This window comes from Hemicordylus capensis, chromosome 1 (assembly GCF_027244095.1).
Source record: "Hemicordylus capensis ecotype Gifberg chromosome 1, rHemCap1.1.pri, whole genome shotgun sequence".
Classification (NCBI taxonomy): Eukaryota; Metazoa; Chordata; class Lepidosauria; order Squamata; family Cordylidae; genus Hemicordylus; species Hemicordylus capensis.
Window position 1 is genome coordinate 357,997,121 of NC_069657.1, and position 25,083 is coordinate 358,022,203.

A 25,083-nucleotide genomic window follows, 5' to 3' on the forward strand; every position below is an offset into this window, starting at 1 on the left:
TTTGGTACAGATGTAGAGACACACAGGGGCACCTCAAATGCATAGTTTGTGATGATGTCATCCACCCCAATTAAAGATGGCGGATGCATTAACGTTTGAAGTGCAAGTGGGCTTACTTACCAGTTACATAGTTACTTACTATGGGGCTGCTCAACTTCGACCCTCCTGCAGATGTTGGCCTACAACTCCCATAATCCCTGGCTATTGACCACTGCGGTGGGGATGCAGTGGGGTGGATTCCAAAAAAAGCTGGGGAGCCTAAGTTGAACAGGTCTGCCTTACTAGAACTTCTTGTTTTCTAATTCAGCACCACCACAATCCAATACTGAAAGCATCCACTGTCATTACAGTAAAACACCCTTATGATTCATGAAGAAGGGGGGTTAGAAATGATTCTTAAAAATAGGATTTTTAAAAAACAGATTGGGTGGGGGGAGATTCTTTCTTAAAACAGGCTTAAAATGAAATCTGTACCTAATGCAAACATTTAATATATTAAAACTGAACCTATGAAAAGTACTTTACTTGTAAAGAACAAACTGTGGGGAAAATATCTCTCTAGCAGTAATCACACAGCACAGTAGTTCATAACAGGCAAAACCCATTGTCTGTGGGGGTTCTGTTCTCGTAGATTACCATGGGTAATGAAACCATGGATAACGGAGCACTGGGTCAATGAGGATGGGTGGGGGGGTAGGTTCTTGGAGGCTGGGAAACCATGGTAAAAATGGGCAAAGGGGGGGGGGTAAAGTGCCCGACCGTGGCCTTCCAACTATCCAGCAATGTCCCCCAGAAGTCCCAATTCTTCCATTATTTCATGATTTTTCATGAAAAGAAAAGGTTTGGTCTTACAAAATGGCTCCCATTAACAAATGGCGGCCAGAAATGACCTCCAAGATCATTTCTGGCAATCTCCAAATTGCAGTGATGCGAAAATTAACCATATGTTTTCTGCGTATGCAGAGGTTGGATGTCAATTACCCAACCGTGGATATGCAAAACCCAAGATAAAGGATCTGCAGATAACAGATCCACGGATAACGAGGTTTGCCTATACTTAAATTATCACTTGAGACTTGGGACTAAGGACTAGCAAGTCATCTTGAGCGTTATCCATTCACCTGTTACTGCTATTTGATGCCAGAACTACCTGAATTCTGCAATTGGCTCAGAATTAGTACTCCTAAGTATAAACATTTAGGACTCAACCAATAAAAGAACATGAATATCCATAGCCCATTTCATGAAAACACTGATCTGCCAGTAGCTACAATCAGCACTTGCTTCTGTGAGAGAAGAGCAGGGAAGTTGTATGACAAAGGAGAGACTAGAACAAGAAGGGCACCTCCTGCAGTTTTAAATCAATATGTTTCAATGGTTATAGGAACCAAATACTATGCACATTTATTGAGAAAGTATCTAAATAATAAATCATTTTTTAAAATTTAAATCAATTATTTAAATTGATTTTTCTTATCTTTGGAAATTTAGATAACTTAGATTTTACTCAATCCACACTGTTCATCAATTATCTGATTGCCATTAAACTTGAAGAATCTCTTTGCCATGATAATAGGATGCCCAAGAGTGATATATGCACCCTCTGACATTGGTGTCTATACCAAATTCTACCTAGATCAGATTAGGCACAATTATGTCAACACATTAACAATAGTTATGAGGTATCTTCCAGCAAACTTTGGGATCATGGCCATTAAAGGGAGGTTCCAGAAAATTCCAAATAGTACAGCTGGATAAGATTTCCTAGAAAGCCATTCCAACACTTCCATTTAGTGGATCAAGCTGCAATGCCCTCACCCGGCTCCCTCATCCCCCACTAGCAGACTCAATGTAGTGGTCAACATACACCAGCAACTATTTACTATTAAGTATTTCATCCATGAATCATAATTCTTCATCACCCATTTTACCTGTTTCGTTGATCTATTACAAGACTTGTGTTCCTTGTAGTTTCTACCCAACTTGAATGAACCAGAAAGACCATGGCCTTTGACCTGTTCCACAACCTTCTCCACAATTAATTTTTCCATAGTCCTTTTAAGAATTCGACGATTTCTCTGAATGTCATATTTATATATGTTATGGATATATTTAAAAATAGCTACAATAGATGCTCCCTTCTTTATATTCATTTCCTTTATAGCTGTTAAAAGCATCACTCGCAAACCTATGTGAAGGAACAAACAGTTTGGACAAAAAGTTGTGCAAAAAAAAAAAAGAATTGCAATATAATCTTAAGATCTCACTATGACAATTAAATACCATTAGCTTAATTTTATAGCCATTTTTATTAACACCCATTTATAATAAATTACTATAAAACAATATGAAGTGATAACTTAAATTTAAAAATTGATGTAACCTATTGCACTATTTTAAATTATCCTGAGAGATTATTAATAATTATTATTCAGATCTCATATATGGATTAAACCAACTCAAGTTCAGTCCTAATTTTGAATATCATAACATTAAATGTGACCGTTCAATACATAGAACTCTATTGTACTCTGTATTGCTTTTATGCTTTTGTTTTAAATTTTTAATCAGATTTGTTTAATATTTTTCACTTAATATTTTAATTGTGTCTTTTTTACCATCTTGTTTTTAAATTGTTTTAAGTTGTAAACCCCCTTGGGATTGTTTTAATGAAAGGCGATATATAAATTTAACAATAAACAAACAAATAAAATAAAGAGGGGTAAATTTGTGGGGAAACAGTTTCCATACTACTTTGATTTGTTGCAAGAGCTCAATTATAAAGTGAGATAACCTTTCAAACAATGAATATATCACTCTCTAAAAGCCTGTTCAGTAATTTGTTTTTTAACAGGTTTTTTTTACCCACACATGGAAATCATTCCTGTGTCTGCTGAAAATGTGTGAATTGCTAACATGTAAGTTCTGACTCGCCAACAGACATAGGTCCAAGTTACACAGGCTGGTTAGTAATTTTATATTACTGATTTGTACAATACATTTACGGGCGCATGCTATGTACTATGTACTCTGAGTTCCTCGGAGGAAGAGTGGGATATAAATGTATAAATAAATAAATAAAGATAGATAGATAGATGTCAAATTCATTACAAAGTTGTCTACACTGTCATCATGAGAGTTCTGAAGCCAGTTAGGCTCTCTTAATGATCTGTGAATCTTGATTTAGAGAATTCAATTAGTGGAGATTTGAATATGAGATGGGTTTTAACATCTCATGTTAATGTTCTACAGAAGAAGTCTTTAGATTTCCAATACTTACCTTCTTCTGTCAGAAGAGAGATATTTTCATACCATTCCTTATGGCAAATTATACTCACTAAAAATACTTACTAGGATACTGAACTTTTTCTTTCAATTTAAGTTCAATTTTCTTTATGTTTTTCTTTTTGCTTCCTTCAGTGGGTTGTGGTGGAACAAAGAAGTTTACCAAAAAACCCTGAGAAATAATTTTAACATCAGATTATTGTTTAACCACAATGCTGAATTGCTTCATTTAACATTTGAAGTCCTTGCTTAAATAAGTAGTAGAGCTTAAAACAAACTTCATTGTTTTTATGTCTGACAGTTTTGTCCACATACAGCAGCAAACAAGGCATCTAATCATGTATATTTATGTGTCTATTTATATTACCAAGTTGAAGACAGGTCATCCTGGAGAGAAAAAGCTCACAAGCTTTTTTAAATGTCCGCTTAGTTAATTATAGATCCCGCTCAGGTTGAATCAGAAAGGCCCCGCTCTGAATGCATGTGCACCCACACTACCTTGATACTGCCAGAGTAAAACTCATTCCACACACAGATGAAAACAATTAGAGAGAACACTGGACCCAAGCCGTTGAGAGGTTTGTAGGTAATAACCAGCACTTGGCATTTGGCTTGGAAACATAGCAGCAGCCAGTACAATTCCCTTAGCTAAGCAGGGTCTGCCCTGGTTGCACAGGAATGGGAGACTTGATGTGTGAGCACTGTAAGATATTCCCCTTAGAGGATGGAGCCGCTCTGGGAAGAGCAGAAGGTTCTAAGTTCCCTCCCTGGCTTCTCCAAGATAGGGCTGAGAGAGATTCCTGCCTGCAACCTTGGAGAAGCCACTGCCAGTTGGTGTAGACCAGGCCTGCTCAACTTCGGCCCTCCTGCAGATGTTGGCCTACAATTCCCATAATCCCTGGCTATTGGCTGCTGTGGCTGAGAATTATGGGAGTTGTAGTCCAAAAACAGCTGGGGGGCCTAGGTTGAGCAGGCCTGGTATAGACAATACTGAACTAGATGGACCTATGGTCTGACTCAGTATATGGCAGCTTCCTATGTTGTTTCTGGACTATGACAAAGGCTGCCCCACATAGAGTGCATTACAGTAGTCAAGCCCAGAGGTTACCAGCATATGCACTCAACCAGGGCTGCGTCAAGGAGGGTGCAGGGCTGGGGCAAGCGGCATTTCCCCTCAGCCATACTCCTCCTCTACCACCACTCCACACACCCCGCCTGCTGAGTTTGATCACCTTCCTCCTCATTCCAGAGAGGAGAGCAGCATCCTAACTTCCCAGCACGGCATGAAATGGATACTAAATGAGAGCCATGAATGCACTCTGATGCCTAATTGGGGTGCATGTGGACCTCTCATTTAGTATCCAGTTTGCAGGGTGCTGGGAAGTTAGCTTGCTTCTCTATTTGCTCGAACAAGGGAGATGATGTGTGTGTTGAATACTTGTGGGGTGGGGGGTTAGGAACAGTGACTGACAGGGAGTGATGGGCCCAGCCGCAGGGCCTGAAAGAGCGCAGGGCCTGAGGACGGGCCTGTATTATTATTATTTTTTTAGGTCACTTACCTCCAGTAATGGGCGTAGCTGACATATCAGCCAAAGCTGATAAAACATGCTCCTGACCACTGCCTCAACCTGAGAGAACAGAGAAAGGTTTGGATCTAGGAGCACTCCCAAGCTACGTACCTGACTTTTCAGAGGGAGTATAACCCCATCCAGAACAGGCAAATCTAAACCATCTCTTGCATCTGACCCTCCACATCAGTACCTCTGTCTTATTTGGATTCAACTACAGTTTGTTATCCCTCATCCAGCCCATTACTGCCTCCAGGTAGGCATTTAAGGAAGATACGCCATTTCCTGATGAGGTCAACATGGAGAAGTAGATTTGGGTGTCCATCAGCATAATGATAAGCCCTGCACTAAACCTCCTCATAATCTCTCCCAGCAGTTTCATGTAGTTGTTAAAGAGCACTGGACAGAAAGGAGCCTTGTCAGAACGCCACACTTTAGTTGTTGCTTTGCAGAGCAGAAGTCTCCAACTGATACCATCTGAAATCTACCAGAGAGGTAGGAATGGAACCACTGTAAAACAGTGCCACCCAATCCCACCTACCTTAGGTGACCCAGGAGGATACCATGGTCAATGGTATCAAAAACTGCCAAGAGATCCAAAAGGAGTCACACTTCCTCTGTCAGTAGCCAGTTGAAGATCATACATCAGTCTTGACCCCATAGTCCACTCAAAAGCCAGTTTGAAATGGGTCTGGATAATCTGTATCATCCTAAACTGCCTGGAGCTGAGAGGCTACTACCTGCTTAATCACCTTGCCCAAGTATGGAAGGTTGGAAACGGGTCTGTAATTAGCTAACTCCGAGGGATCCAATGCAGGTTTCTTCAAACAGAGTAAGGTCTAATAATAGGCTCCTTAAGACAAGGAGACATACTGCCCTCCCTAAGAGAAGCATTTATATTTACCAGACCCTCTCTGATAATGATTACCAGATGAAATAAGCCAAGTTGGACAAGGGTCAAGAAAACAGGCTGCAGGACGTACAGTCTGAAGCAGTTTGTCCACATCCTCAGGAATCACAAAATGAAAGTGATCCAATATAATCCTATAAGAGGTGTTGCTGGACACTTTTACAGTAGGCGCTGCAGGACTGTGGAATCCAGTCTGGCCCGAATAAGAGAAATCTGCAAAAAAAAGTCATTTAAGACATCACAGCAAATGGCAGATGGTTCCAAGTTCAAATTCAGGAGGGAGGGGCACATAGTAGCCCCCTCACAACCCTAAACAACTCCGCTGGATATGAATTTGCAGAAGCAATATGGGCAGAAAAAAACGCTTTTTCACCGCCCACACTGACAGAGCATAGATCTTCACATGTGCTCTGTGTTGTGAAACATTGGATTAGTGCCAAGTCTTCCTGCACGTGTGCTCTATTCGTCTACCTCGCCACTTCAGCTCCCGTAGTTCTTCGGAATAGCATGGGGCTGATTTAGAAAGTAGGAGGGAACACTTAGAAGCAACTGTGTCTACTGCCCTAGCGAGTTCATTATTCCATGTAACCAACTCTCAACTATCTAGACCCATTTCAAACTGGATTTCGGGCAGGCTATGAGGTGGAGACTTCCTTGGTCGGCCTGATGAATGATCTCCAATTGGCAATTGACAGAGGAAGTGTGACTCTGTTGGTCCTTTTGGACTTCTTGGCAGCTTTTGATACCATCGACCATAGTATCCTTCTGGAGCGTCCGAGTAGGTTGGGAGTGGGAGGCACTGCTTTGCGGTGGTTCCACTCCTGTCTCTTGGGCAGGTTCCAGATGGTGTCCCTTGGAGATTGTTCTTCAAAATCTGAACTTTTGTATGGTGTCCTTCAGGGCTCTATTGTCTCAGATGTTGTTTAACATCTACATGAAACCACTGGAAGAGATCATCAGGAGATTTGGTGCAGGGTGCTATCAGTATGCTAATGACAACCAAATCTACTTCTCCATGTCAACATCATCAGGAGAGCGCATAACCTCTCTAAATGCCTGTCTGGAGGAGGTAATCGGCTGGATGAGGGATAACAAAACTGAGACTGAATCCAGATAACATGGAGGTACTCATTGTGTGGGGTTGAAACTCGAGAGATCATGTTGATCTGCCAGTTCTAGATGGGGTCACACTTCCCTGGAAGGAACAGGTACGCAGTCTGGGGGTGCTTCTGGATCAGAGCCTCTCCCTGGTCTCCTAGGTTGAGGCAGCAGGCAGAAGTGCCTTCTATCAGCTTTGGCTGATACACCAGCTACGTACGTTTCTTGAGATAAACGACCTCAGAACAGTGGTACATATGCTGGTAACTTCCAGACTGGATTACTGCAATGCACTCTATGTGGGGCTGCCCTTGTGTGTAGTCTGGAAACTACAGCTGGTTCAGAATGCGGCAGCCAGGTTGGTCTCTGGGTCATCTCTGAGAGACCATATACTCCCATATTGAAAGATCTACACTGGCTGCCGATAGGTTTCCAGGCAAAATACAAGGAGCTGGTTATACAGGTGAAACTCAAAAAATTAGAATATCATGCAAAACTTCATTAATTTCAGTAATGCAAATTAAAAGGTGAAACTGATATATGAGATAGACGCATTATATGCAAAGCGAGATAAGTTAAGCCTTAATTTGTTATAATTGTGATGATCATGGCATACAGCTCATGAGAACCCCAAATCCACAATCCCAGAAAATTAGAATATTACATGAAACCAATAAAACAAGGATTGTAAATAGAACAATATCGGACCTCTGAAAAGTATAAGCATGCATATGTATTCAGTACTTGGTTTGGGCCCCTTTTGCAGCAATTACTGCCTCAATGCGGCGTGGCATGGATGCTATCAGCCTGTGGCACTGCTGAGGTGTTATGGAAGACCAGGATGCTGCAATAGCGGCCTTCAGCTCTTCTGCATTGTTTGGTCATGTCTCTCATCCTTCTCTTGGCAATGCCCCATAGATTCTCTATGGGGTTCAGGTCAGGCGAGCTTGCTGGCCAATCAAGCACAGTAATCCCATGGTCATTGAACCAGGTTTTGGTACTTTTGGCAGTGTGGGCAGGTGCCAAGTCCTGCTGGAAAATGAAGTCAGCATCCCCATACAGCTCGTCTGCGGAAGGAAGCATGAAGTGCTCCAAAATCTCCTGATAGATGGCTGCGTTGACCCTGGACTTAATGAAGCACAGTGGACCAACACCAGCAGATGACATGGCTCCCCAAATCAACACAGACTGTGGAAACTTCCCACTGGACTTCAAGCATCTTGCATTGTGTGCCTCTCCATTCTTCCTCCAGACTCTGGGTCCTTGGTTTCCAAATGAGATGCAAAAGTTGCTCTCATCAGAAAAGAGGACTTTGGACCACTGAGCAACAGACCAGTTCTTTTTTTCTTGAGCCCAGGTAAGACGCTTCTGACGTTGTTTGTTGTTCAGGAGCGGCTTGACAAGAGGAATACGACATTTGAAGCCCATGTCCAGGATCGGTCTGTGCGTGGTGGCTCTTGATGCACTAACTCCAGCCTCAGCCCACTCCTTGTGAAAGTCCCCTATACTTTTGAATGGCCCTTTCCTGACAATCCTCTCCAGGCTGCGGTCATCCCTGCTGCTTGTGCACCTTTTTCTTCCACACTTTCCCCTTCCACATAACTTTCTATTAATGTGCTTTGATACAGCACTTTGGGAACATCCAACTCCTTTTGCAATTACCTTTTGAGGCTTTCCCTCCTTATGGAGGGTATCAATGATGGTTTTCTGCACAACTGTCAAGTCAGCAGTCTTTCCCATGATTGTGATTCCTAATGAACCAGACTGAGAGACCATTTAAAGGCTCAGGAACCCTTTGCGGGTGTTATGGATTGATTAGCTGATTGGAGTGGGACACCTGGAGCCTAGACTGTTGAACCTTTTCACAATATTCTAATTTTCTGGGATTGTGGATTTGGGGTTCTCATGAGCTGTACGCCATGATCATCACAATTATAACAAATTAAGGCTTGACTTATCTCGCTTTGCATGTAATGCGTCTATCTCATATATCAGTGGAGGGTATCAATGATGGTTTTCTGCACAACTGTCAAGTCAGCAGTCTTTCCCATGATTGTGATTCCTAATGAACCAGACTGAGAGACCATTTAAAGGCTCAGGAACCCTTTGCGGGTGTTATGGATTGATTAGCTGATTGGAGTGGGACACCTGGAGCCTAGACTGTTGAACCTTTTCACAATATTCTAATTTTCTGGGATTGTGGATTTGGGGTTCTCATGAGCTGTACGCCATGATCATCACAATTATAACAAATTAAGGCTTGACTTATCTCGCTTTGCATGTAATGCGTCTATCTCATATATCAGTTTCACCTTTTAATTTGCATTACTGAAATTAATGAACTTTTGCACGATATTCTAATTTTTCGAGTTTCACCTGTATAACCTATAAAGCCCTAAATGGTATGGGCCCTGGTTATTTAAGTGAACATCATCTTTGTTATGAACCCCATCACCCATTGAGATAATCAGGAGAGGTCTGTCTGCAGCTGCCACCAGCTCATTCGGTGGCTATTTGGGGATGGGCATTCTCCACTGCTCCCCCCGAGCTTTGGAACACGCTACCTGCTGAAATAAGAGCCTCCCCATCTCTGACAACTTTTAAAAAGTCTTTAAAGACACACTTATTCACTCAGGTTTTTAATTAAATATTCTTTTAACAGTTTTTAACATCATTTTAAAGTGTTTTAAAAATTTGAATTTTTGTAATGTTTTCACATTTGCTATGTTGTTTATTTTATTTTAACAACTGTTTTAACTTTTTGTTTGCTTGCCTGTTGTAAACTGCCCAGAGACGTGAGTTTTGGGCGGTATAGAAGTGTGTTAAATAAAACAAACCCTTCAAAAGGTTCTTGAAATTCTACTGGATCCAGTAACCTACTTGGGTGGACCAACCTGATAGGTCCTTCAACCCTGCAGAGGGGGGTTATGGTTGCAAGTCATACCTTAACCAGATGGTGGTCTGTCCATGACAATGGGGTGATGACAGGGGTCCTTTCCCAAGGAACACTACCCTAATCAGAGCAAAATATCAAATCGAGTGTGTGACCAGCATCATGCATCGGGTCCAGAGACCAACTGGGATAGGCTCATAGTCATCATGGTCACTATGAACTCTTAAGCCACTCCCAACAACCCGGTCCCAAAATGAAGTCCCCCACCACCACCTGGGCAACTCCAATGCCAATTCCACAACCAGATGTCAGTCCAGTTAGGGACTCCGTTGGGGGTATACTGGGAGTATACCTCCCAGCCTACTTCGCTCATCCCTCCCAGGAACAGGAACTAGCCAGGAACAGCAACTAGCACTAGCTAAGTACTTTTGTCTATTTGCTATTTAAGATTTTTAATGGAATATTTATCATACTTTTATACCACCTGTTATGTCTGTCTCTAGGCAGTGTACAAAATTTAAAAGCCTGAGAGAACAGGAGGGTCTTGAGTTTCTTCCTGAAAACAAACAGAGAAAGAGATGTTCTTATTTCAGCAGGAAGCTTATTCCAAAGCCCTGGGGCGGCCACAGAAAAAGCCTGGTCCTCGGTCGCCACCAAACAAGCCAGTGGCAACCATAACCGGACCTCTCTAGAAGATCGTAACAGGCGGCAAGGATTATGACTAAGGAGGCGCTTTCTCAAATAGCCTGGACCCAAGCCATTAAGGGCTTTATAGGTAATAACCACCACGTTTCATTTCACCCGGAAACATATTGGCAGCCAGTGCAGTTCTTTTAGAACTGATGTTATGTGGTCCCTTTGTGTTGTCCCAGAGACCAATCTGGCTGCCGCATTCTGTACCAACTGTAGTTTCCGGACTATGTACAAAGGCAGCCCCACAGAGTGCATTACAGTAGTTAAGCCTGGAGGTTACCAGCTGTTTTAAGGTCATTCACCTCTAGAAATGGACGTAACTGACGTATCAACTGAAGCTGATAAAAAGTGCTCCTGGACACCACCTCCATCTGAGAAATGAGGAAAAGCTTTGGGTCCAGGAGCACTCCCAAGCTACATACCTGATCTTTCATGGAGAGTGTAACCCCATCCAGAACAGGCAGATCTAAGCCATCTCTCAGGGCCTGTCCCCCCACAGTCAGTACCTCCGTCCTATCTGGATTCAACATCAGTTTGTTATCCCTCATGCAGCCCATTACTGCCTCCAGGCAGACATTTAGGGAAGATATGCCATTTCCTGATGAGGTCAGCATGGAGAAGTAAATCTGGATGTTATCTGCATATTGATAACACACAGCACCAAACCTCCTGAGGATCTCTCCCAGCAGTTTCATGTAGATGTTCAAAAGCATTGGAGACAGTATGGAGCCTTGTAGGACTCCACACTCGCTTAGCGGAACAACCGTCTCCAAGCAACACCATTTGGAATCTGCTAGAGCAGTAGAAGCGGAACCACTGTAAAACGGTGCCACCCAATCCCATCTCCCTCAGGAAGTCCAGAAGGATACCATGGCCAATGGTATCAAAAGCTGCAGAGAGATCCAAAAGGACCAGCAGAGTCACACTCCCTCTGTCGATAGCCAGCTGGAGATCATCAGGAGGACTTACTGAATGCCACTGCCACTGAAGAAGGCCTAACCAAGGCTGAAACACATTTGGCATTACAAGAAAAGCACCATAAGAAACATTTCCTTGAATTATCTGTGGGTGCATCTTGATCTTACACGAAAAATTTACTGGATTATCCATTTGCAAATCCGAACTTTTGCTATTCCAACAGGACTTTTTCAAGACATTGGATTGTGAGTCTGGAATTCCTTTTTATTCTGACTTACTCTGAAGAAATAAGTTAAGGAGGACTATTTGGGATTATATCAAATAGGTTTTCAGAAAATACATATGCCCCCGATTAGTCACCTCTGAGTAGTTTTCTCCTCATAGTGATTGACTTATTCTTTTCTCTGTCTTGCCTGCACCCAGTTTTGTTGTGCTGGCTGTTCGCATAATTGCAAAATGGAACAAGTTGTTCTATTAAGAACTAATCTGCCTACTTTCCTCTCACTATCCATACCACTGGACTAAATTTGGTACAAATCAAAGTCCACAAGTTAGACCTCTTGTGCCTCAAATGTTCATGTGTCCATCATCTTAGATCGGAGAGGATGACATCATTACAAACTACACCATTGAGGTGTCCCTGTGTGTCACTCAATAGAACGGTACCAAATTTGTTTCAAATCCGTTAAGACAGTCCACATGTTAGTGCACTTGTGCCTCAAAAGTTCACACATCCATCATCTAAGATTGAGGTGGATGACATCATCACAAACTACACCATTGGGGCATCCCTATGTGACCCTACAACTGTAGCAAATTTGGCTAAAATCGGTTAGACATTCTACAAGTTAGCCCACTTGTGCCTCAAATGTTCACATGTCTGCCATCTTGAATTGGGGTAGATGACATCAGTGTTCCCTCTAATTTTTATAATCAGTGAGCGGAAAGAGTTTTGTTCTGGGTGGCAGTATGCGTACTGCACACATAACTCTCACACACAAATTTATGCTTGTGCTCCAAAGTGCCACAAATATCCATGGTGGTCTTCTCATAATAATGCACATTATATATGTGATATATATATCCATGGTGCACTTATTATAAAAATGCATAGACTTCTTACTCCAGATTACAAATGAGCTTCAAATTTTATTTTTAAGCGAAAGCACTCTAAAAATAGTTAACTGATAGTGTGTTTACTAGTAGTCCAACAAATAAGATCAAAATTCCTTAGCTGGGGGGTGGGGGAACTCATTCACTTTGAAAGAGTATTTTCTACACATTAATATTGAAGTTGATGGAAATAAAAGCTTATTCTGGACTGGAAAGCGCTCCAGAATTAATGCAGTATAGGTGAAGAGAAATGATAGAATTGAATTCCAAGAAAAGGAGAAGTGATCTTGAGTCTTAACTTCTACTTATTTTTAAAACATGTGCTTTTGTAGGTTATATTATCTGATGCATGATTATAAACATTTCAATAACTTTTGACCAGTTCCATATCATGCATTTTTTAAGTGTTCTTTTTAGTTCTGGCATCTCAGACTGGGTTTCTGAGTATGTGAAGAGGTCCTTCCCCTTTCAAGGGGAGCAAATGAGGAGGGCAGATTTCTTCAATCTTAAAATGTAGCCATTCAGCAGAGGGAGAAGGACTTCGACTAAATTCTGAAATGTCTGGTTTGTCCATAGAGCAGTGTATATCTGGAAGACCAACCAACATACAAGCAATCTCACCAAATCTACCATTCAAAATGGCAACAATGACCTCCATGCATCTCCAGTATAGGGGTAGATGGCAGTGTGATGTGCTTGCATAAGTAACTGCCTTATGCTGAGTCAGATCATTGGTCCTTCAAGCTTAGTATTGTCTGCGCTGACTGTGACACTCCAGGGTGAGAGAAAGAGAGAGAGATCTTTCGCATATATACATGGAGATGCTGGGATTTGAAATTGGGATCTTGTGCGTGCAAAGTATGTATTTTATCCCTGAACTACAGCCCCCTCCCATTCATGTGGCATGAATGCACCTGACACTAAAAATGCAGTTACCCTCGAATGTAATGCCTTAGAGCATATGCATGAGTGATGATAGTTCCTATATTTGTGCTAACTCTGCAAAATGTTCATTAGATTTTTTTTTCCTGGAGTAGTACCCTTCAGTACTGTCAGCAAGCCCAGAGAGTAAAACTCTTAAAGTTTCAGCCCTACTGGTGAAGCCTGTTGTGGCTTCTACTTAAACATAATAGAAGTTAGTTTTTTAGGTTGCCAGTTGTGCTCTGTCTTTCCTTCAGTGATTGATTGCAGAGACTGGTATTTTAGAGACATCTGTGTGCCAGCCACAACCATATTGGAAACAACAGCCTTCAAAATACAGGTGTGAAACATCTGCTTTCATTTGAAGTAGTAGCTGAAACTGTGAGTGAGTAGTTTCTTTGAAACAGCATTGCTTTGGAACAGAATGAATAAGGTGCCCTGCGGTTTCTGGTGCAGAAGAGATATTTTAATGGCAGAATTAATTTTCCACATTTCTTGGGAAATGTGGATTTCTGATTGATTTGTGTCTTGTCATCTGGCAGTACAACCTGATAATATAGAGAACCCAGTTATTAGGCTCTTCAAAAGGTTGTGAAATTAATGGTGCTGGGAGAATTCTTTGTTTAAATGAAGAGCTAAATTTTTCTTAGCAAGCTCTTTTTTATGTAATATGGCACACAGTGTAAGCTTGAAACAATAATTGTAATTACTAATGGCAGCTACACAAAAGTCTGAGATTATTAAGTCTGGCATTTGTTCAGTTTCTAAGAAGGTTTAAGAGCTCCCCCAGCGCTGGTCTTTCTAGGCTTCAGCGGGGCGGGGGGGGGGAGAGGGAGGGCTGCCAGTGGGAGCCACTGGTGGGGAGCAGTTGCCTCCTGTTCTCCAGCCCCACCACTCTCTGGGCTGCTGGAGGGAGGGGGGAGCCGCCACTGCCTCCTGTCCTCCTCCCTCCATCTTCCTCTGGCTCCATTTGCAGATCTCAGAAGTCTCGCAAGATCTGCAGCCTGAACTGGAGGATGATGGTGCCCGGTCAGGGTGGGGAGGGAGGAAGGCGGTGGCGGCAGCAACCTGGCTAGGGAGAGAGCTAAACAGGGCAATGCCTTGGTGTCCTTTTGTGCCACTCACAACAACTGTACCAAATTTGGTTTAAATTGGTTAGACGATCCACAATTTAGCCCATTTGCGCCTCAAACTTTCATGCATCTTGAATCAGGGTGGATTACATCAAACTACGCCACTGAGGCGTCACTATGTGTCCCTACAACTGTACCTGGTTTGGTTCTTATTGGTCCAGGCATTGCAAAGTTGATGGATGGGGTTGGGCGGGGTGGGGGGGAGACACACACACAGAATGCCAGGAGTTCTCATAAGCCTTAAGAACTGTTTAAAGAACAAAAGAGCAGCCCTACTGGAGCAGACCAAGGGGCCATTTAGCCCAGTAGTCTATTTTGAGAAGTGGCTAGCCACATCTGCTGTCATCCCATCCCATTTGGTGACTCTGTTAAATATACTATAAGAGAAAGAAAAATATCTGACTTCTATTATGTCCCCTCTGAATTATAAAGTATTTTTTCTAAACTTAAAAAGCCCCAGATGTTTTAGCCTTTCTATACAGGAAAGGTGCTCCAAACTGTTGATCATTTTAATTGTCCCTTCCTGCACCTTTTCTAGCGCTGCAATTTTTAAAAAAATAGGGACTACAAAAAGATGTAATATGCTGTATTACAAATACAAATGCAGGAGCCCTATGATACTGCGTTTTACTCAGTCCTCAACATGGAATTTCTCACTCTCACTGCTGTTGTACACCACACTGATGTTTTCATTGAGCTGCCTACCATGACCCCAAGATCTTTTTTCTGGTTAGTCACTTCAGCTTATTCAGATTTTATCAGCATACATAGCAAACTAGGATTTCTTTTCTTTTTTGCACCAACAGAATTCACTTTATACTTACACAATGAACCTTATTTGGCATTTCATTGTCTGTTCATCCAGTTTGGCAAGATCCTTTGGAATACTTTATAGCTGGCTTGGATTTTCACCATTCTGAATCATTTGATGTCTGAAACTTGGCTATCTTATGAACATTCCTGACTCCAAGGTCATTTGTGACTAAATAGCACCAATCCCACTGTAGCTTCCTTGGGAGACCCTCTGCTCCATTGTGAAAACTATTCATTTATTCCTACCCTCCACTTCCTGATCTTTAAACTGTTCTTTAACCAGTTATCAATCCATAACCACGTAATCTATCCTATAATCCTATGAGATAAATTTATTCTGGAGCCATCAGTGAGGGAAATCAAATACCTTTGCAAGTTCAGCTGTTTTCAACTTTCTATCTGATCATCCCTATCTAGATGCTGACACCCCTGGACTGGAGTGAATCAGCTCCTGAGTACTGAAAAAGCTTTCCTTCATTCACACATAAATCACAAGTTTCTCACCTCGGGTAACATCAGAGCCTCCTGTGTGACGTCTTTTCGAGTGTGTGTCAGGATGAGAGCCAATACTTCTACTGTTTTCCCAAGGCCCATCTCATCCGCCAATATTCCTCCAGGCCACTGAGGCCCAGCAATTGGGCGCTCACGGATAATGCTGAAGACCAAAGATTCATCCTAGTTAAGGACATGTTATACATATGTATAATTTCAGATTACAAATTTAATTGAAGGAAATAGCTTAATTGGCATTGTCTAGAAGAGACACAAAATTCTAAACATATATTAGAGAATAAGTATATACTAATATTTAAGATTTATTCATAACAATATCCATCGTCAAGTTATTTTAGTCCTACAGGTTGAGTATCCCTTATCCGGACATCCGAAATGCTCCAAAATCCAGAAACCACCACGGCATGCACCATAACAAAACAAAAAACAAAATGCCTCAGCTCACTCACTCACAGATTCCCAATTTTGCTGCTTTTAAACACGCAGTCAAAACTTAATTATTTCAGAAGGCTGTTAGTGACAGGGGTTTTGTCTGTAATTCTCTCTAGTTGCGGCTCTGTTTTTATTGTGAAGCAGGGAAAAGGAAAAGCCCCCCTCCTCCGCTCTCTGCTCAGTTTGACACCTGCTCTGTTGGAACTTAAAAAATAAAATAGAGTAACCTTTCGTGTTTAGACTTGGATCCCATGCCCAAGATATCTCATTATGCAGATATTCCATAATCCGTAAAAATCCAAAATCCGGAACACTTCTGGTCCCAAGCAGTTTGGATAAGGGATAATCAATCTGTAGTAGCTATTAACATTTTAAAAAGAAACATGTGATCTGAAAATTCCATTACCAATGAAGTACAGATTTTCAATAAAACAGAAAAAAGACAGAAAAAAAAGAAAAACTCCTAATTCACCTTGATTATGTCTGCTGTGTTATAGTTTCCTTTTTCCATTGAGAAATATTTGAACATATGAATCTAGCTTATAGTGAGTCAGACTAGCTCACTACTGTATACACAAACCCTGGAGAGTTGCTGTCAGTCAGAGTGCCCTACCTGGGGAGGCCAGGGATTGAATCTGGGATCTTCTGCCTGTCAAACATGTGCTCTATCACTGAGCGTCAGATGTAAAGGCTAGTGATGTAGTATTACTCATTGTTTAATCAATATTAAATGGTAGGCAACACCAGATAAAGCATTTTTATTTAAGAAGGTGCTTAAATTATATATATAGGTAAGGAAGCTGAACCATTCAAGATGTGAGTTTAGTTCTGGTTCAGGTTCATTAGTACCTTTTAAATCTCCAGTTCTGATACTGGCTGACATCCAGACTAACTTACTGAGCAGTACTACTCAGGGAGTCATCTAAAGAATACTTAGTTTCACAAACTCTTGTTTACAATGCAACCCTATAAAATGAATATACAATGACTATTTATTCATTTATTCATTCATTCATTCAATTGCTATACCGCCCTTCCAAAAATGGCTCAGGGTGGTTTACACAGAGAAATAGATAAATAAAATGGATCCCTGTCCCCAAAGGGCTCACACTCTAAAAAGAAACATCAGATAGACACCAGCAACAGTTGTGTTGGGGGTGGATAGGGCCAGTTACTCTCCCCCTGCGAAATAAAGAGAATCACCACATTAAAAGGTGCCTCTTTGCCAAGTTAGCAGGGGTATTTAACTTGGAGAAAAAAATATATATATATATACACACACACACACGTCCCTGAATTTACACAAAACAAGATTAAGAAAACCGGCAAATCACACAATTAGAAGCTGAGTACCTAATGAACCACTGCTTTGAAGCAGTTACAACTTGGTGTGTTAGCATTTCGGTTCCAGTGCTGTTTCAAAGCAGCCATGAGATTTTAGGTTTGGATTCAGTTGCAGTTCACTGAAAAAACCTCTATGAACCAGTTCTGGGGTCTGAGACTAGGACTGGTTCAACTCCCTGTTTATAGCATTCACTAGAATGATGTGAAATCTGTGCTTTATGGCTATAATACAGAAACTTCTATACCTTACCAGCCAGTAAAAGGGTTAAAGTAGAGTTTTAATCCATCTAAAGTAATAAACTCTCGCCATAAGTAGTGGAGGGCATTTTCTATTGAGAGAGAGAAAAAGAACAATGACAAAAAGGTTCATATACATGCTGTTCGTAAGATTGAAATTTAGAGCCCACCTTTCACCTCTTCCAAGTTGAAAATAAAAGCTCTGGGGAATCCTCCTTCCCCATTTCACAATCCCTCCTGTCCTATGTTCCATTATAGACAAATGCCCCTTCAACTTCTCCAATATAAAATTAACCCAAGTAAGATTGTCACAATACTCCTATAGGAGTACTCTGACAGATAACTAACATTTAATATTACATAATGTTTTCCAGAGCTCTGTTCTTAGAATTACACTGAAGGAAGACCAAATTTATTAAGCATCATATTGCAGATTAGAAGTATGAGAGATAATGACTTGCTGAAGTTTATGGATGAATTTAAATAAGAACTAGGGACTTCCTAGCTCACAGCTTATTTTCATATCTATTGTGCCTTCCCCAAAACATCTTGTAAGGTTAAACCAGCACTATGAATTACAGGGAAACTACAGGAACTAACCTCAGAACTCATGGATAACTTTCTAGCACTCAGTACACCCCCATATCCATTGTACTAGCTTAATAATTAGAACATAATATTACATAGAATGCACAATATCTTCCATATGCAGTTATCCAAGAAAGATTCAGATTACGGTAGCTTTCTACCTATAGTCTCAAGGAAATAAACAATAACTAGCAAGGATGTGCACTATTGGTAAATATAAAAGTAGGAAAATTGAATTTCACTGAAGGACACTCTACGTATATTTAGCCAGCTTCTAAAACAGAAGGTGGACATGACAAAAAATTTTAAATGTAGCATAGGATATTTATTTGTTTATAATAATTTCTATACCACCCAAAACGCAAGTTCTCTGGGCAGTTTACAAAACAATAAAAACAGCCAATGAAAGATTAAAATATTCTAACAATTAAAATTAAAAAGTTAAAATTATTAAAACACAATTAAAACAGTATCTAATTAAAAGCCTCGGTGAACAAATGCGTCTTGACTGCCCTTTTAAAAGTTGTAAGAGATGGGGAGGCTCTGATTTCAGCAGGAAGTGTGTTCCAAAGCCTCAGGGCAGCAATGGAGAAGGCCCGTCCCCGAGTAGCCACCAGACGAGCCAGTGGCAACTGTAGACGAACCTCTCCAGATGATCTCAATGGGCGGTGTGGTTCATAGCGAAGAAGACATTCTCTTAAATTCCCAGGGCACAAGCTGTTTAGGGCTTTATAGGTTATAACCAAAACCTTGTAGTCTGCCCGGAAACTTACCAGCAGTCAGTGTAGATCTTTTAAGAAAGGAGTGATATGGTCTCTCCGAGACAACCCAGAGACCAACCTGGCTGCCGCATTCTGGACTAACTGCAGTTTCCGGACTACGTACAAAGGCAGCCCCACATAGAGCACATTGCAGTAGTCAAGTCTGGAAGTGACCAGCAGATATACTACTGTTCTGAGGTCACTTATCTCAAGAAATGGACGCAGCTCATGTATCAGCCAAAGCTGATAAAAGGCACTTCTGGCCACTGCCTCAACCTGGGACACAAGGGAGAGTTTTGTGTCCAGAAGCACCTCCAGATTGCGTAGCTGCTCCTTCTGGGGAAGTGTGACCCTATCCAGAACAGGCAAATCAAAATCATCTCCCGAGTTCCAACCCCGCACAATAAGTACCACCGTCTTATCTGGATTCAGTCTCCTCTCATCCAGCTCATCACTGCCTCCAGGCAGGCATTTAGGGAAGTTATGCCATCTCCTGATGACACTGACATGGAGAAATAGATTTGGGGGTCATCAGCATACTGATAACACCCTGCACCAAATCTCGTAATGATCTCCACCAGGGCATACACATTTCTATCCCTTTGGGATAGGCACATAGTTGTCATGGCTGCTATGAACTCCTGAGCCACCCCAGACAAATTGGTCCCATAGGGAAAATTGAAGTCCCCCAGCACCACAAGCCTGGGAGACTCCAACGCCAAACCCGAGACCAAGTCCAACAGCTTAGTTAGGGACTCCACTGGGCAACAGGGTGATTGGTACACCAAGAGAAGTTCCAGTCTATCCCTGGTCCCCAAACTTAGGTACACACATTCAATATGGTCAGACACTTCCACAGGGATCCTGGTCAGGGAAAGGTTATTCTTATAGACCACAGCCACTCCACCTCCCCACCCATGTCCCCGCACCCGCTCCTCAACAGAATATCCTGGAGGGAGAATCTGGGACCAGACTGGGCCACCAGTCTCCCCCAACCAAGTCTCTGTAACAGATACCAAGTCTGCCCCTTCATCCAGAATCAAATCATGGATAGTTTCCAACTTATTCTGGACAGACCTGGCATTACAGAGGAGCAAGGATAGAGTCTGTGGGAGATTGGTACTGCTCCCCAAGGTCAAAGAGCTGGCAGGGCAGCCGGAAGGGGAAACAGCTAATAGATTTCTGACTTCCCTTCCCCTGTAACGACATGCTGACTTGCCAACTTTACTTCCTCTATTCCCCACCACCACCAGAATAGCCATCCCACAGTCAGTGGACACACCCCGTCTCCCCATTCCCAGACAAACCAAGACACATCTGAAACACCCAGGATCCAAAAACAACAATAGAAGCCAAAAAATATCACCAGGCCATCACCCTCGTTGCCCCCGAAGTGGCTCCCCCCAAGGGGTGACCCCCCCTTTGGTGTCACCCCATTGGTGGTGGGCCCGCCGCCACAGTGCAGCAGTCCTTTTATAAGCCCACAAAGATGGCTACTCTGAACAGCTGACCCTCAAGAACTGCTGACTCATGCACTCTAGCCCCGATCCCACACAGACTCAGCTGCAGGGTAGCCACAGCCCCACAAGCTAGGGGGCACCCAGGCTGGCAAGCTGACAACATGCCCTTTCCGCTCAAAGCGCCAGTTTGAGAAGAGCCTTTGCAGAAAGAGGAGCTCTGCTAGCGAGCTCCTCTTTCCTGTACAAATGGTGGGATCGGGCAGCTGGGAGGGCGGTTCGGCGGCGGCATTTTTCAGGGCCAATTTGGCCCTTAGTAATTTGGCGGGGGGACGGGAATGGTGGGATCGGGCCCCAAGGTTCCCCCCCCGCCCGGCTTTACTGGCGGCGCCAGGCCTTGGCGGCGGCTCCGCCACCACCTCGGCCAGCTTCCCCGCCGCCTCTTCCCCCGGCGCCTCTCTCCTTTATTTGCGGCGGCCGCTTCTGGCCCCGCCGCCGCCTCACCCGCACTCCCGCCGCCAGTTGCCCCGTCGCGGCCACCGCCACCTCTGGCCGTGGCCACGGCTGCGCCGCCGCCTCTCCCGCACTCTCCTCCTGGCGTAGGCGGCGGCCACTTCTCCTTCTCCCGGCCCCAACATGGCCGCCGGGTCCTGCCGTTCGTGCCTCCCTTGCCCTGTTCTGGGCATGCCCAGAACAGGCCAGGCACGAACGCACGCTTGGTGTCCGTCCACGGACGGACACCAAGCGTTTTATTAGAGAGGATGCATTGTGTGGAAAAAATAAAGGGAGACCTCCCTCCACCCCCCTAACACTAAAACTTGGGATCACCAATGGAGATTCAGGGCAGACAAAAAAAGTTAAGTATTTCTTCAGACAATGCATAATTACCTTATAGAATAGGAGGATACCCACTGGTTAAGATGGTTTTAAAAGCAGATGCGACAAAGGCATTAAAGATGTGTCTATCAGTGGCTACTAGTCATGATGGTTATAAGGAACATCCATGTTCAGCAGCAGTGTGCCACTGATTACCAGCTGTTGGGAATCAACAGTACGGAAGGACTGTTGTCTTCCCTGATTTGAGATAATCTGGTTGTTACTGCTGGAAACAAGATGCTAACTCATGGACCTTTGGTCTCATCAGCAGGACTCCTGTTTTATTCAACTGAATGTCCTTTTTCCAAATCAGACAAAAATCACAATATGTTATGAAAGCCAAGAAAAACAGTAGAAACTTTAAACATGTCCATTTCTTATAGGAATGTCAACAACAAGGAATAATCCATAGGCCTCCTCTAGAAATGTAGACAAACTTTCTCTAATGCAGTTGCTGTCAGCCATGTCTACTTCTGGAGGAGTTCACCCATTATGTCATTAGTTTCACGAATGGATGCTGGTCAGTCAGATGTTCAGGAAAAATCACGAACATCCTTCTAATTCAAGAGAAAGTATCCTTGCATTCATGAATTTATACCTTCAATTCATGAATGCAAGGATACTATGTTAATTTGAAACAGAGCAATGGAAGTAGAAATACACAGTATGAATAGAGCTTATGAAGCTAGCAGAAGAGAAACTAGATGAGAGCTTATTTATAAGGGAAAAGCAGTAATTTCAAAATCTAGGCATCTCATGACTACTGGCCCCAAAAGGTCAGGCTTAGCAACTGGGACATCAGTAGATACAGTGATCAGGGACAGTAGGTGGGTATTCCTATACAGCCCCTAGAAAACGTGCCGGGTTGGGGGGGGAGGGATCTACCCCTTAGAATAAGTATGGATGAATAGTCATTGTCAATGCTTTGCTCTGCACTGCTGAGTGTTGAGTATGCTTGGAAAGCTGGACCAGAGAGTTGACTGGATCAACAGACATTTGTCCATTTAAACATGTATTGTATCTAAGGATTCTCAAAGCAATTTACAATTAAAGAAGTTAAATTAAGATCTTCCCTTTCAACTCTCTGCTGCCTGCAGTGAGGAAAAGGTTTATTCCTTTATGTAACTTAGAAACAAAAGCGTAAGTTTCAGGAGGCAAAAGATAGCTGCATCTCCTTTTGAATAGAGATGTTTTGAATAAAGCTGTTTTCCTGGTTACTCGCTAACAGCAACAAAGGAACACCACTACAGAACTGAATGAAGATTAAACCGTCTCTATGCTTTATCTGTTGCTGCAAAGTGAGGATTACTGATTGATCTTTCCTCTTGCTGATATTTCTGCAGTTTTTGAAGTGCTTTAAGCATTCTTACCTACATTTGCTGGGGGATGGGAAGTTACTGATAACTTTGTTTTAACAATTACTTCATCAGTAATTTCTCCCAACAGCATTACGATCAGGAGTATGGTATAGCAGAGCTAGACTTTGTACTTATGATGACCTATTAGCTGGCTGCTGAATTACAGTTTTACGTGATTCAGGAAACAGGCTAGAGAAAGGAGGAGTGTAAGTTCTGTAAAAGAATAGGAAGGAGACAGAATACGAAAAAGCAGAGGAAAGCAGATATTTTCTGACCAGCACTGTAGAGTGTTGTGCTTTGCTTGGCCACAAGTACAGTATCACTTTTTCTTTTTATATAGTTTTTTTTCCACAGAGAAAGTACAATCGACTATTTCATTTTGCAATCTCTGGCTGTTTTGGGACTCAATAACTACAAGTTACCCACCACAAAAATATTTAAGAATGCTGCTCATTTCCAGATACTTGCCATTGGTAGGTAGATTTCTGAAGTTCTCACGTTGTAGCATCCAGTTTACAGCCTCACTTTGATATGGCCTCAGCACAGGAATTAATGCAGAGTGCTGAACATTTTCCTTCAAAAACTGTGTTTCTTTCTGGTGTGTATGCCTCACATAGTCATAAAGCTCTTCGATATTCTGCCTCTCTATATCTCTGTCAGACTCTTCATCCTCTTCCAGTATATCTGAAAAGAACCACAAAAATCCATTGTCTAATCACCTGTCAACAACATCCCAAATACCTTATGTGTACTGAAATAATGCTAACGAAATGGATGGATAGAAACAATGGCCGGCATCCTGACTAACAAATTACTGGTGATTCTGAAAAGTTAATCTAACTCAGTTCCACTGCTGGCTCAGTGGCGGTGGCAAGTTTTGAGGACCTCCCCTTCACTAAAATGTGCCACCCAAAAACATGTGCTGGAGGGTTGCAGTAATCATTACAACTACAGTAGTATACGTTTACCTGGAATTATAAAGTCATAGAATTTTTCCATCAGTTTCTGAATGAGTTGGTTGGCCTTTTTAATTCTGCCACCACCATCACTAAGAAATTCTAGTTTGCTTAAGCCAACTTCTAGAAGATAAATTCCAACCTGTGAATTAAATTTACAGGAAAGTAAGTGGATTTTAGCAAACATTAAAACATCAAACAAAAGGGAGGCAAAATTAAGAATAGGAGACCAAACTTACTGATGAGGTAACTTTTCATTTGGAAAGTCTAAGCACAAATGATAGAAGGTCAGACCACATGCAAAATCGTAACGGGATCCCCCAGCCTATTTATTTTTGCTTAAATACAACTATGGATCAGTTCAGCAAACCTGGGAGAGAGGTAATTAATCCCCCCATTCCCAATTTTTTGATATAAATCTCTCTCCACACCAGCTGCTGCTTGTCCTACTATTAGAAAAGAGATACAGGGAATTGTCTTCTTCACTCCATTGAGGCAAATGGCAGTATGGAGTGGTTCAAAAACAACAAGTATTTATATACTGCTTTTCAACAAAAGTTTCCAAAGCGCTTTACATAGCGAAATAATAAATAAATAAAATGGCTCCCTGTCCCCAAAGGGCTCACATTCTAAAAAGAAACATAAGACAGACACCAGCAGCAGTCACTGGAGGTACTGTGCTGGGGGTGGACAGGGCCAGTTACTCTCCCCCTGCTAAATAAAGAGAATCACCACATTAAAAAGGTGCCTCTTTGCCCAGGTAGCAGAGGTTCAGTTTACATTGTGGAAAGGGTTAACACCTTCTCCTCCAGGGTCAATACTCCAATCAATTGAAATGCCCCCATGGCTGCATTTAGTAAAAATAAATACACTGGAAGACAATGGTTGACATCCAAGCTCTCCCTCCAACCCTCAGGGCAGTTTCAGGAAACAAAGGCAGATGCAGAGGGAAGGGGCGGTCACTGCAGAGGGAAGGGGAGGTCACCCCCATCCTTGTACAAAAGGAAAATTGGCATATCAGCAAAAGGTTAGCCTAGATATCAGCCAATGACTACATTTTAATATGGACTTGCAGCAACATGCTGCAGTATGTGCTGGTGTGCAAGTCTTACCTGAGCCTGTGGCTGAATATAGTGAAAAAGCAAATGTTAGCAATAAAGATCCAACTTGACAGAGTCAGCAGCCTGATCTAACTTGGCCCTTACTTCATATGCAA

General features: G+C 42.4%; 1 protein-coding gene across 5 annotated transcripts in view; it reads right to left on the minus strand.

Moving 5' to 3' along the window:
- The window catches only part of SHPRH (SNF2 histone linker PHD RING helicase), a 98,888-nt gene that overhangs the window by 64,027 nt on the left and 9,778 nt on the right, over nucleotides 1–25,083 (minus strand). For 2 of the 5 annotated variants that reach the window (XR_008315269.1, XM_053291158.1), the window contains exons 3-9: nucleotides 23,880–24,009; nucleotides 23,380–23,595; nucleotides 17,885–17,963; nucleotides 15,850–16,000; nucleotides 4,845–4,913; nucleotides 3,352–3,457; nucleotides 1,932–2,188 (exon numbers count right to left, since the gene is read on the minus strand). Coding sequence is in view for 4 of the 5 variants with exons in the window: in XM_053291158.1 (XP_053147133.1) it covers nucleotides 1,932–2,188; nucleotides 3,352–3,457; nucleotides 4,845–4,913; nucleotides 15,850–16,000; nucleotides 17,885–17,963; nucleotides 23,380–23,595; nucleotides 23,880–24,009 (1,008 nt within the window). In the remaining variant the exon portion in view is untranslated. Of the gene's footprint in view, nucleotides 1–1,931; nucleotides 2,189–3,351; nucleotides 3,458–4,844; nucleotides 4,914–15,849; nucleotides 16,021–17,884; nucleotides 17,964–23,379; nucleotides 23,596–23,879; nucleotides 24,010–25,083 lie in introns of those variants that run through there. The other 3 variants (XM_053291168.1, XM_053291190.1, XM_053291182.1) reach the window with 3 other exon arrangements.